Raw genomic sequence first — 14,315 nt, forward strand, 5'->3', positions numbered from 1 at the left:
CTGAAGTGCCTAAGTCACACTTGAAAGTGATGGATGCACATAGCTTTCTATGGACTATTTTCAGAACCTGCTTTAAAACTGAGACAAATGATCCTGAATATTATGTCCTGTGTTCTGCTTTCCTAATGGTTGTTCTTTCTTATCTACAACTGATACAATTACAGAGCTTAAATTTGTCATAGTAAAAGAAACTTATGAAAGATAAATAGACTAATAAATTGTTAGAATTTAAGAAAAAAACTACATAGGCGTAGCCTCTGAAGAAAAAAATTAGTTATCCTGATAGTACAACAGCCATTCATCAAGACAGCTAAGTGCAAATGAAGCTCTTAAAAAATAATGAGAAAATAACGTTAAAACCTTCCTCCAAAACTGAAGTCATTGTGACAGTTCAGATAAAAAGATCAGAAGAAAATTCGTACAAGAAGCAGGTATTTTTAAACCTGAAGGTGACTACTACTTCTAGATTGTAAATTCTTTACCTATTGCACTGCAGTTCGAACTCTTCACATCTAGGGGGGCAAGAAGGACTTGAAGAATGATGCTGAACAAAAGAAGTAAAGAAAACACAACTCTAGAGGTGAATTAGGTAGTCATGTCTTTGTCAGATACCATATTGCCTGTGTAATTTTGGAAATCCTAGAATATTTTGATTTCTTTGTGTAGGCATCTCATAATTAAAATGAGAATTTACACATAAAAATACAGTATATATGCAACAAATTGAAAGAAACCCCATGTATGCCTGCCATGAAGATATTATCCAAAGCAGCTACAACCATCATTTCAAAGTTTTTGCTGCACTTACTATTGGATATTTTCCATATCCACAAAATAAGCCCATTTCCTTTTCAAGGCAGTTACGATGTTTGTTGTACCCTGGTTGGGTACAACGAGCTGGGTACATTCCTGACAACCTTGTTTGAAGGATCAAGTGAAGTCTGTGACTTGACTTGTGCTACCAGCCATAAGTTTTAATTTTCAGCTCTTCAACTAAGATAAGGCTGAGTCTGGTTGCATCTTCTTCTATAGATAAGTCTTTGAACTGTTTTGCTTACTGGCCTGATCAGTCCACAGTTTTCTTGATTCTGGCATGAAACATGTTTAACACTTTACTAGTTGAATTTTTTTTTTATGCTTCACCTTTTTTGTCTTTTTTGATTCCTCAACAAAATAATTGCTAGAATGTCCTTGACCTTGATTCCTTCGGGTTCTTCTTAAAAGCAATGGTCTTCATCTGCTGTCAAAAAAGAAACGGCTAGAGCTCCTTCCCCTTCATGATTTCTTAATAGTTTTGGAATGAAGTTGAATACCAGGTGAATGCAAATCAAATGGGTATTTTCCTGGTTGGAGAGGATGCTGCAGTGTCTTTTCATCTAGTGTTAATTTTCCTTCTGCACTTTTAAAAAAAAAAAAAAAAAAAAAAAAAAGTGGTGGCATCACTGTCCCTGGGGGCGTTCAAGGAAAGGTTGGACGTGGTGCTTGGGGACATGGTTTAGTGGGTGATGTTGGTCGTAGGGGGATGGTTGGACCAGATGATCTTGGAGGTTTCTTCCGACTTTAATAATTCTGTGATTCTAATGATTCTATGAAAAAGGCCATTGGGTTGTCTTCCTGGATTAGATGAAGACTCCTTGAATGTCCTTTAAGACTAACAAGGCTATGCCATCCCTACAAGCTCTTTGCTCACAGACAGGCAATAGAAAAAGCCCAACATAGGCAGCTGTGACTCAAATGTGATGTTTCACATTCTACTCCTTGCTTAGCAATTTCTTTTGTGAAATTGTGTCTTTACCTGGATGCAGAGGTTTAGGAACCTTTGTTGTATACGATGACATGCATGTCAGTTCTGCAATTTAGGGTTACTATTTATATAGAGCTTGGATTTACTCTCACAAGAAGTATCTTATCTACTAGTATGAATTTATACAGAATGCTGTGCTAGAATGTCTTATTGCATGATGCTTCAGTGGAAGTGTTCAGGGTTTTTAACTTGTCCCATGCAGTGTCTGTTCTTTCCCTGTGCTCTTGTTATTAAGATGAATCTGTCCTATTTTCTTTTTTTTTTTTTTTTGGTAGTACAGTTAGCTATGAAATCTCCTGCTTCCTGCAGTAGTTACTGCTTTTTAAACTCTTTGCAAGTGTCTGTGTTTCAATAAACACAGCTGATAAAAGCAGCAACTGTGAGGTCTGAGCAGCCTCTTCAAAAAAAAAAAAAGTCAGTATTTCTAATATTTCAATTTAAATTTTTATTTCTGGTCTCTCCAAAGAGACCATGTTGAGGTTTCAGCCAGTTCAACTGAACTGTGATTTGATAACAGAACTTCTTCCTCATGTAGTAAACTACTTCTGTCTGTCTTCACGTACTATGTCTTAGTACCAGACTAAGAAGTAGCATCTAGCTATTTCCATTTATCTCTCATGGTCTAGATGAAATAAATCTTTACCAATGAAGACAGTCCACTTCCTTTCGTTCTTGATCTGTATGGGGTGAGGTTTCTCTTTGAAGCCTCTTAATATTTATACCTCCAGTTTCTTGTGTCTCAGATGCAAGCCAAATCCCTCTAGAAATAAGTAAATCTTATTTACTTGAGTTTCTGGAACCATTTAATAACCATTTCTGCTTTAAATGTTTTTTTTTTTTCTTTTTTTTTTTTTCCCCACATGTAGAACCTGTTGCTCTCCAATTAAAAAAATAAACAAACCCTTACAACTATATAACCAGGCTACTGAAGCACCAGAGTTGTTAGTAGTAACTGTTAGGGATATTCCCATTCTGTCTCACTCCTATTTTAGTAGATAGAATGAGGTAGGTTCATCAGAAATGTTAAAACAGCCATGTACTTCTGAAGAAAAAATACTTAAGGCATAATTGTGAGGTGTAATCTGTATGGGAGCACAGGAAGTGGTTATGAAGAGGAAGCAAGGAGGGGATATGAGTAGGTATTGGAGTTGACATAGATGTAACCACGTCAGTGCACTGCTGCACCTCGAATGATTGGAGGTAGAGGGGAAAAAAGAAAAGGCAAAATAAACATGAAACGGAATAAATATGAAACTGAAGGAAGAGGTTTCATATAGATAGAGTAACCTTTATGAGGTAAGGGAAGAAGGGATTCTTAATCTCTTCCTTCCTTAAATTCATGAAGATAAATGTCTGGGGAGTAGGAATGAAACTGGCAAGTAGAGGGAGCACTGGAAGTTGGAGATGCCAGAGGAAAGTTAGTGGACGTGTTAATGATTTGGTTGTTTGTGTAGTTCAGCTGAAACGCCAATTACTTGGTGTTCAAGAACCACAAAAGCAACTACTTAAGAGCCTTTGCTCTTAAGACATGGGCAAATGCTTTTGACGTGTCACTAATCTTAACCTTAAGTTGGAGGAGGGAAGAGTTTATTCTTTGGGTTAGAGACGGTATGGGTGTGGTATTTCAGAAGGCTCAATAAATAATACGGTTTCTTCTTTCTTTACTGTTACAGATTCTGCTGACATCTGGTTCTTTTCTTAGACGTGTGTTGCTTCTGGATCCATCTGGACCATCCTTCTTTCAAATAAATCTGAAGCAGTTCAGCTGCTGCTTGCTTGATTGCCTTTCTAGTGCATCTCCGTTATTGTAGAATTCCATGTAGTGAATATCTCTGCTTTTCTACTTCCAGAAATTTTCCATTTTCTTTCTCATTTACTTTCTATTTGAACAAAGGTTGTCTGTGTGTCTGTCACTGAATATTTTCTGGAAGTTTTCCCTATTTTTATCATATTTCTAATTCTAAACTGTTACTCTGTAAAGATAGTGGAGAGAAACTTTTGCCTGGATTGAGAAGTATGTACAGGTCTCTTATGTGGACTCTATAAGTTGAATTGCAAGGGACTTCCTCCAGCTCTAAACAGATCTTTGGGCTGCTGTATAGCATTGTAGCAATCAGCTGGTCTCATGTTCTTAATCAACTGGTCTTTGCATGGGAGAGATTGTAGCAAGAATGCTCTTAGGCTGCAGATATGTCTGTCATCCTTTTGAAGGAACATGAAAGAGGCCATGCTGCTCTTCTCAGTGGCGAACAAAAGCTAGTAATGCAGGTACCCAGATCTTAGGCACTAATAGCTTTATTAAGATATTCCTGCAACTGGAAGGTTCAAGAAAGGAGACCATAATAAGTTATAGTTTGCAAACAGAAGTGAACATTATTTCTGAACTACCATGAATTTGTAGTATTGGTCTGATACTTGTTTTTGGGCTTGATCTTTATTCTTAGTTATGGTATGTACAAGAAGAGCTCCAGACTTCAGCTTTCATCATCCCTTCAGTAGACACCTTTGCTAATAATGACACGAGCAAATTCCTCAGAAAGCCTCCAAATGAATTTTCTCTTATTTCTAGGAATTTGGATTTCTGTTGCCACAGTACCATTATTTCTGGAATATATCTAATTCTACTGTTTTGTCTTGTGTCTTGATAGCCATTTTTGTAGTTGTCAGTTGGAGTTTAATACTATCCTAGCGGACAGAATGAAGACTTGAAATGTATACTGAATTAATGACTCCTAAGAATTGAAGTATTTTATTGTATTTCTATTATTAGTTACTTACCATGAGAAGTAGATCTGATTTATAGGATTAAGCCTGTTATAGGGTTTAAAAATGTCATGAAAGAGTGAGTGATTTTGGAATCAAGTGGAAGAAGACAAGAATGTTCAGGCTTCCACTTTTGCTTTGGACTTCATGCTGGAGATTCAGGTTGGACTTGATCTTTGGAGGTCCGTTCATGATGCTGTGTTTCTGGAATGAGGAATGAAGCAATGATGTTCAAAATAAAATCATGAAGTCTTGTATTTTGTGTTTCCTTCCCTCTTAGTCAATAATGAAGATTTTGGTATTCCTTGTTTCATTTTTCTTTCTACCAGTAAAGTTTTTTTGTCTCATGACCATGACACATTAACAGCATCGACACAGCTTTACATTTTTCTTCATTTCCTTTTTTCTGAACACATTTTTCCTTTTGAAGAGTTAAAATGTTCAAGTTGAACTAAAAAGAAAAATCTTACGTAGTAAGAGAATGAAAACAACTACTGGTTCAGAGTAGGAATTGCAATGCCTGCAGTGTATGTAGGTGGGCATACAGGGAACAGTAAGAACAGGATGGGTATATTTATGATACTTTGTCCTAAATGTTTTTTTGTTTTTTTTTTTTTACTTCTGATTTTAGATCGAGGGATCACTTGAAACTTGAATAACTTTCCATTCACTTATTTTAAAATGAATCTGAGTGCTTCTGCAGTTAACACATGTACAGTGTTCATATACAGTGTTAACATCCATGACGCTCTTCAGTAAGAAGTTCTGCTGACCTTGTTAGGTGAAGAACAACCTCCTTCTGTTTGTTTTACTATTGTTCTGTTGAACTTCATATGACTTCCTGTAGTTCTCATCTTGGACAAGACAACTGCTGAGTCGTAGTGACCCTCATACCATTCTTGGTTCTGTGGATCTGTCGTTACCATAATTTGTCTTGCATCCAGGCCATAAATCCATGCCTCGTGATTGCTCTTCTACCCAATACGTTAACGTAGTTCTACTTAGTTTCCATGAAGCTTCTGTTTGCTTTAGTCCAGCTTCAAGAATACTTCCAGAGAAAGGATTCTCAAATTTTACTTTTTCTATGGGTTAAAATTAATACTACAAATTCTTAGAGATGGAAGACAAACTATGTCTGTCAGATGATGAGAGGATGAGGGGGAATGGTTTTAAACCAAAAGAGGGGAGATTTAGATTAGAGGATAGGAAGAATTCTTCACTCAGAGGTTAGTAAGGCACTGGCTCAGGTTGCTCAGAGAAGCTGTGGATGCCCCATCTCTGGAGGTGTTCAAGACCAAGTTAGATGAGGCTCTGAGCAACCTGGTCTGGTGGGAGGTGTCCCTGCCCATGGCAGGGGGGTTGGAACTGGGTGATCTTTGAGGTCCCTTCTAACCCAAGCCATTCTGTGATTCTATTGAAATGAATGTGAGAGTACAAAACTGTGGGGAGAGTCTCATCTTGACTTTTCACACTTGAGAACAGGAGAAAGTTCTTGTTTTGCATTATGGCTGTCTAAAAACATGGGACAATGCAAGGATGCCTGTTGATATTGTCAATGGGGAAAGTGTTTCTGCTGGACTACTAAAAAAAAAAAGTGCAATGCAGCTGTATAATGGTGATTGATTAGTACTTTCAGGTATTTTATCATTGCTTTAATTTCTTTTATAGCAGTGTTGTACTCTTTAGTTTTTGAATGGTTTTAATATTCAAATTTAGAAGTTTGAGGAATGCTGAAAAGAATACACCGAAAGTTCAGCTTGAAGGACACGATGACGAGTCCTTGGGAGCGATAAATTTGAAGAGGTTTGGAGCCTTTTAAGTTTTATTTTTTCCTTCACAGCTGTCCCCTCTTCACTCCTGTAACAACATATGTTGAAATTGCTAGTAATACAGAAATGCTTAAATTCTCTTAAGTGCTGTAACAATAATCGTGAGAGAATCTTCTGCATTCTTGATTTTTTCTTTTGGTGAAACTCATGGTCTTTGTACTGCTAGCATAGTTTAAGGTTCTATGGATACTCAGCAGATACAAAAAAAAAAAAAAGGTAAAAAACCCTGCCCTTCTAATTTTGGAATATTTATAAGCAAATTGATACTTCGGATCTAGATTTGGTAGCTTTAACAGATAGTAAAAGAGACTTAAAAACAACAAGCATCTGGAAGATCTAGTGTCAAATCAGTAAACAACTCCAGTATTACAAGGATGTTTGAAATTCAGAAATAATGGACGTGGTAGTGCACTGTACTTCATGTGCATGAGCCTTCCTTGATACCAGTTAAATTCTGATGTATTGAGATGTTGGTTAGCAAACGCTTTTTCTACTTCCAAGGGGTTTTGTCCAAACATGAAGTACTTTGATACAGTGAATCGTGTCCAGTTACACTCTGTTCAGCTTACTATAAATTCTTTTATAATATATTATATTTTAATCTTGATATAAAGTTGTTATGGCTTTGATTTTTATTTCAGACCAAGAACTTGTGAGAGCTCCACCTGCCTGTATGTTGTTTTTTGATCATATTCCTTAATGCTCTTCGTTAAGCTATGTCAGCATATTTGTACCAGTGCTTCTAGATTTATATTTCGTTTTGTTCTAGAGGTACCAAGGCTATATGTGTGTGCAGATTTTTTGATGGTTGTTGTTCATTGAACTTTTTTCAAGAGAAGTCTTATGTAAAGTGTGATCTCCTATATATATGGTATAACTTGAAGGATTCTCAATTTTCTACTTCTGTCTTCTCAGCATGCCAGAGGAGATGAGTGAATATTGGTGGAATAGCTGCAGCTCATAGAACAGTACAATGGTTGCATTTAGTGCATTTAGCTCTTGGTACCTAGTGTGATTTTTTTCCAATATTGTGGCTCATTAGGAGGATTGATTAGCAGGTACTGGGGAACATTTTTAAAGAAGAAAAAATGGGAAAGAAGGATCCTGGACCCATATAAAATATTTTTATCTAGGTAGAAGCTTGCTAGCTTGGCACAGATTCCTTTTTGGAGGAAATCCACAGCAAAGATTTCATCAAAGTGTTGTGCAAATTTTGAAGTTGTTGAGGTATCTTGAAAATTTGCTAGTCTATGCAAGATGCTACACCCAATCTGTGGCATAAGCTTGTATGCTTACATGTATGCATTTTTAATATAGGGAAGATGTCATCTTATGCTACCCTAAGTGTCTTCTGTGTTCACGAGACTGGGTTTAGCTAGTTCTCAAATGTAAGTAGAGGTGGGAAGACTAAAGATAGCCACTTAAGCTTCTGTTACTTCGATCAAGGTGGAGCAGATGTGAAAGATTCCTTGCATTTCTTTTCCCCTTAAACCTTGAAAAAAAAAAGAGGAGAGGCAATGCCAAAATCATTCCTGAACAGAAGGCAGGAAGAAATCTTTCATGCCAGAGTGTCAGAAGGGTATTTTCTAATACCCAATAAGAAGAGATTGTCTGATCTGAGACTCGTGATTGTTCAAATTTGAGAATTATTGTGATTGCTATCAAAGCCTTTATAAATTTCTGTGGCCAGGGAAGATGTTTCGACATTTTTACTGAAACTGGCTTTATGGTGCATAGGCTACATACTTCACTGTTAGGTAAATAATAGATGTGGCAGGTCAAAACTACTAATTTTTGTCTACTCACTTCGTCACTGGTATTTCTGCTCAGTGCAACTTCTCCATGCTTTTTATATAACAATTATTCTGTTTTGTGGGACACTGTTGACTGACTGACTGCTGTGTTGAGAGATGTCAGAACTGAGTCTGTTTTCAGGTTAATGGGAGTCGTGGTTCCTCACTGGCTCAAATGAGGAGTATAGGAACTCTGCAGCGTATTTCCCCTGCCTGGTAGACTAGAACTAGAAGACTTTAGAAGCTAGAGAAGTTCTCCAAATAGTGCTGTTACCAAGAAAGTGCTGCAACTAACTCATACGTGATAACATTAAGGATGTTATTTGGGGCAGAGTGCAACTTTGTTTCTTCCAAGTTTAGCACCATTATTTATCCTTCCTCATGCCAAACTCCCATTTCTTGTCATAAAACCATTGTCCATATAACCATGAAGGAGAGAGAAACAACATCGTTTCAAGCCCTCCAACTCAGCAGAACTTGTCATATACTCTTGTCACAGTTTGTAGGTGATGGGTAGTTTTAAAATATTTATTTATTTTTGGTTTTACACAGAAATGTAGTTTTAGCCAGGTCCCAGGAGGGAGAAACAAGTGCTGACTACGCTTGAGAAAATGACAGTATAGGAAGGTTCTGATGGGGGAGAGAACTGCAGAAATAAATAAGTTTCTGTTTGTTATACTCTAATTTAAAAACAAAAGCCGAACATGGTTTTAACTAATGCATTGTTTTGCTTTGTTTTATGTTTTAGAAATATGGCAAATTAACATCTTGTACTGGCTGCAGAGCTCAGTGCAGGTTTTTTGACATGACTCAGTGCATAGGACCTAATGGATATATGGAGCCATACTGCTCAACTGCATGCATGAACACACAAAAATCAAAATATCCAAAATCACAAAGTAAGTGACAAGGATGTTGGATTTTCGTCACTGATAAGAGTAGACCTGATTTTTTTTTCCAAGATTGAACAGTGGGGGTGGGTTAACTTGTTTTAGAATGAATCTCTGCAGAGTTTTAGAGTCTTAATAGGTTTTTAAATGTAGATTTCGAAAAGATTATCTTATATTGAACATTAGTAGATGGATCCATGAGGGGTCATTTTCCCCACGAGTATTTTTGCTTGATTTCTGAAACAGTTCATCTGTCTTAAGGTCTCCGGAGGGGGGAAAAAAATGTTGCAACATAAAGTGCTCTCTGCCACAGAATGGCAATGCAACTTCCACACATGTGAAATAATATTTTATTGTCTTTGTGCCACCCCATTTTATCTCCTCAAACAATAATTGATAATTTTTTTCTTTTGCAGAAGGATAGACGTAGTTATACCGTATAGAAACATTCTCTAGGTAAACTGTTTAATCTGGGTGAAAGGAATGAGTAAATCAATTCAAAACTTATGTTCTTCACTATGCAAAGCAGACATAGATCTTAATTCATCAAACTTAAGATGAAAATGCTCTACTGAATGTTGTAGAAGTTGCCGTTTCACATGCAGTGCTTAGCTTTAATGGCAGAATTAAAAAAAAAAAAAGCAATTTCTTTTGTTTTATGTGACTTACTGAAGCTGGCTGGAAAACAGAAAAAAATTAGCTTTTTACATTGAAAAGCTGACCTGTAACCCAGTATTTTTTGTGTTACTATTTTATACTTATTTTATTTGTAAACTACGTTTTTCTTTTAGGTATGGAAATTATTTGCCACTTTTGTAAACGAAACTCTTTACCTCAGTATCAAGCCACAATGCCTGATGGAAAACTGTACAACTTTTGCAGTTCCAGTTGTGTAGCTAAATTTCAGGTTAGCTGTTGTGTTAAATATTTTCCTCCCTAAATATCTGTGTACCTGTCTTTGTGTTAAATATTTGCGTATTAAGCAATCTTGCTTTTATGTACGTGCTTATGACTTAACGATTAACATAGCAGATGCTTCTGGCTTGTAACCATTTCTTTTGAAAGTGCTGTTTCATAATAATAACACTAGTTACTATCTTAAACTTACAGGATAATAATAACCCATTTCTCCTTGATGCTGTAAGTGAACCCAAAGCAATACCACTACTCATCTTATTTTTCCCATGCCAGCCTCTATATGGAGATAAGTTTTGCTGCTGTGCATTGATAACCATCAATTTTCATCTCTTTTATGCTAAATACAGTAACAACATTCTCATGTTGGATATTGTGCTGAAAAAAGGTTTGTGACATGGGGAATAGTGACTCTCTGAAATGGAAAGTTATATTCTAAGTCATTGCAAATTTTATGGATGAAACCAGCTGTTTAAATTACGTCCAGAAATTGGATTGTTGCAAGCCTAATTGTAGGCACGCTGTAAGAGGCTGATACGCTTTTAAAAAATGTCATCTTTTTAATATGACTTAGTTAAAGCATTTGCAAAATGAGTTGTAGTGATTAATGTCTAGATGATCATAGAATGTTTCAAAGACACTGTTTCAATTTGTGTATGTAAAAAGAGCTTCCCCAAATGTGTGCTGTTTGATTGATAATTGTTCAACACCATGTGAGGAAGCAGTTACACCCGTGTAGGGTTAACCCATTTGTCATGAAACTTTTAAGTTTACTGCAAATCAAATCAGTCTCTTAATTGCTTCCTTAACATTCCCTGGATGGGACCTCCAACATGTTGCCCTGTTCTTATGCTTTCGTCCTAACCAACTTAGTAGATGTCTGTCAGTGCGATCTAAATGGAACTGATTAACAAAATAGATGTGGATTGTTAGTAGGTAATGACAAATCTGTTGGATTTCTTGCAAACTCATTCAGCATCCACTTCATTCTACATGGTCTTACAATTGATTGCAGCCCCAAGAGTGCTCAAAATGAAAACTTTCTGCTATTTGAGGCAGAAAAATAAAGGTAGTGAATGACAAGTACAACCTGGGCCTTCTTGGATTCGCAGATAAATCAATATTTAGCAACACTGTTGAATATAATAGCAGATCAGTGATGCCTTTGTGGGTTCTTGGTCTTATTGAGACCTGGCTAATACTTTTTTTTATAGTTTCAGTAAGATGTGGAAGTCTCTCCTCAAAGTTGTAGCATACAATCTGTGAGTCCTCAGCAGCACCAAGGACAGCTAGGTGGTTGCTTGGTTAATCTTCTCTGTTCGATTCTGATTTTTGATGGTTTTCATGTGTTCACTGTATAGAAGAATAAAATTATATTCACCATTAGATAAAAGTTGGTAATATAAGAACTGCTTCTTCTGTTTGTTTAGTATTTAGATGGAGAGGACAGTATACTGCAATGTGTGCTTTGGACTCTGTGTTCCCGTGGGGGGGGCTTATACCTGAGTGACACATAGGAACTGGACCTAAATTGAGATCACAATTTATTCCATTTAGTCACATTGGAATGCTTTCTGCAATGATCTTTTTGAAAAAATGAAAACAAAACAAAACAACAGCAACAACAAAAACTGCTTTATCATGATTCTCCACGTTTTTCACTTTTTACTAATGAAGATATTTTTTCTTGTACTTTTTCTGGCATTGTATTCATCCCTTTCTCTTACTGTGCCTGTTTTTCCTGTACTTTTTTCTTTGTTAGAAGTTGCCTTTCTCACAGCGGAATAATTGCTGTTTGAGCTCTGTGTCTCCCTTCTGCAAAAGCTTCCTTTTGGTTTACAGATGGGTTGGAATGTTTAAATCCCTAATTTGGTTGCAGTATTTTAGGGTTGGTTGTTGTTTTACCTTATGCATAACCTTATGTTTCTAGATAATTGTTGCTTTAATCTATTCAAACGCTTGGGAGATTCAACAGAGGTACTTGTTGTGCAACTTATATCTATATCTGTATTCCTCGTTGTGCAAACAACTTGCAAGAGCATTCATCCCTGTAATAAAGAGGGTAAAAAAAGGGAAAATAGCCTGGCCAATGTGATTGCTGTTTGGTAGTTGGTATTAGAGTAGTGGGACTGTATCTTGTCTTCTTTCATGCTCATGTTGGAAGATGTTATTGGAGATTCAAGTACAGAACTGCTCCAAAACTGTATTGTTTAAATCCAGTTTTGCTGTCAGTAACTTTACTGGGTCAGTTAAAGATCTTGTGCTGAACTTGTCTCTTCAGGAAAAATAAAACTGCTAATTTATTTCTTGTGAACATGGAGGCTGTGGTACAAGTGTCTTACCCAAGTTAGCAAAAGTACAAGTATAAATGTCTTAAAACGCAAGCTATCTTGCCAAACCACAAGTCTATACAAAGTTCTCAGTAACAATATACTATTGTTAAAGCTTTTATTTTTCAATTAATGGATATATCTGAAGAGTTTCAGAACCAGTATGTGTAAGAATTAAAAGTACATTTTTTAGCAGGTTACTCTCTGTTTTTCCATGGTTGTGTTGATCTCTCCCTTACCGTCATTATGATGTCTGTAAGTGTTCTTTCTCAGATTCCTTACATCTCTGTCTCACTCTCTGTCTCTCTGAAATGGGAAGCATGTGGGGGATGCTTGGCATGCTTTTTAGAGAAATAATGTTTCAGATCTGATCATAATAACAAATATTTGAGGGTTCCGTGCGGTGGTTGAAGTTCTGTGTGTTGTGAGGGCAAGGGGAATGTGTAGTTCCCTCCCTATTTAATTTATTGCCCCTAACTTTCCCCGTGGCACAGTTCATATGATGCCATATGGGTGTCTATACAGTCCATATGGGTGCCTGCCTCATATATATTTGCTTCTTCTTCATATTAACAAAGAACAATTTAATTCTTACAAAATTCTTTTTCCTGAACTAGTAAAAGGAAAATGTTTGGCTGCCTATTACACCTTTACACACAGAAATGTTTCCACAATTTGATTTTGTATTGCTATGAGCAAGGATATCACCTCTGTCACTTATTGCTGCAGGTAATGACAGGGGCAGGCCAGAATCTGTGCTTCTGCACTGGTCTGCTCAGAAGAGTTCTGAGCTGTGTTTGTCTATCGTTCAGTTGTAATTTGATAGCTTAGAGCAGTTTGTGGTGGTTGCATTGAAGCCTGAAAACGGCTTTATAATGATATTTAATCTTGCTTGGCACTTTCCATGCTCTTGTTGTTCAGACTCAAGAAAAGCCAAATTAAAGATAACTATTTGGGGATTGAATTTAAGATTCCATTTAAGGATGTATGTGCATATGTGCACATACGCGCACACATGATCTCAAATATATCTTTAGTAAAGCATAACATCAATAAATCCTTGATGTTCAAGGTGATCTGTGAAAGACTTTAACAAATTTGTGATCTTATCAATTCTTTCGTGTAAGAATGCTTCCAGATAATTCCTAAAGATATTCTCTATTCTAAGCATTTTGTAATTTAGAGGCAAGACAGGATGATGCTACATGCATGACATCTTGACTCATTAAAATACTATGCAGAAGCAGCCTTTAATTGCAGCATAATGGGAACTTTAAGAAGGCAACTAAATCATGTTGTGATTAACTCTTGGTTTAACAGCTATTTTTTGCTTGTTTTATAGCTACCAGTAATGTGAATTCAGTTCTTTACTGATTTATGTAGAAAATGTTTGATTATAGAAGTTTATGATTAAAAAAACAACAAACAACAAACCTGATTTTGTTTTAGAAGCAGTAATGCTTAATGACATAGCTAGCTTTTATCTATAATTAGATGTAAATATTCTTTAAAACAAGTTTGAATTTTTAACAGTCTAAAATTCCATTTTCTCTTATCTTCAGCTTTTGTTTTTCTTCAGTTACCAGTCTCCTAGACTTGGTAGGGCCTACATTTCTACCACAGCAAAAGGGAAAAGAAGTTGAAAGTGCCATACATCAGAAAACAGCAAAACCCAGTATTTTATGCTGTAACCCTCTAGATAGGGTTTTGCAGTACTACGTTTAATTGCAACTATAGACATGGAAAAATACAGTTGCTATTCTTTTTGTGAGCGCTTGATATATTTCATCTTCATTCTTCCCTTTATCTTTAGTGTGCTACAGGTTGTCACAACTGCTAGTTCTTAAATATTTCCTTCGTATCTAAACTGGTGTGATGGGTGTACTTGCTTATTGATTTCCCTTTGTTTTCAGCTAGAGCTTCTAGGGCTTTCATTGCAATTTCATAATCCATATGGCAGCATGTGTTGAGAATGGTGTTTGCTTTTTGGG

The 14,315-nt window shown here is 36.4% G+C and overlaps 1 protein-coding gene across 10 annotated transcripts in view; it reads left to right on the forward strand.

Annotated features, from left to right (window-relative positions):
- The window catches only part of ZMYM2 (zinc finger MYM-type containing 2), an 87,269-nt gene that overhangs the window by 35,578 nt on the left and 37,376 nt on the right, over window positions 1–14,315 (forward strand). For 9 of the 10 annotated variants that reach the window (XR_011092767.1, XR_011092770.1, XM_068670987.1 and 6 more), the window contains 2 exons: window positions 8,938–9,088; window positions 9,871–9,986. The exons of the other annotated variant lie outside the window; for it this stretch is intronic. Coding sequence is in view for 7 of the 9 variants with exons in the window: in XM_068670987.1 (XP_068527088.1) it covers window positions 8,938–9,088; window positions 9,871–9,986 (267 nt within the window). In the remaining 2 variants the exon portion in view is untranslated. The remainder of the gene's footprint in view (window positions 1–8,937; window positions 9,089–9,870; window positions 9,987–14,315) is intronic. 10 annotated transcript variants of the gene reach the window in all.

The sequence above is a fragment of the Anas acuta genome, chromosome 1 (assembly GCF_963932015.1).
Source record: "Anas acuta chromosome 1, bAnaAcu1.1, whole genome shotgun sequence".
NCBI lineage: Eukaryota > Metazoa > Chordata > Aves > Anseriformes > Anatidae > Anas > Anas acuta.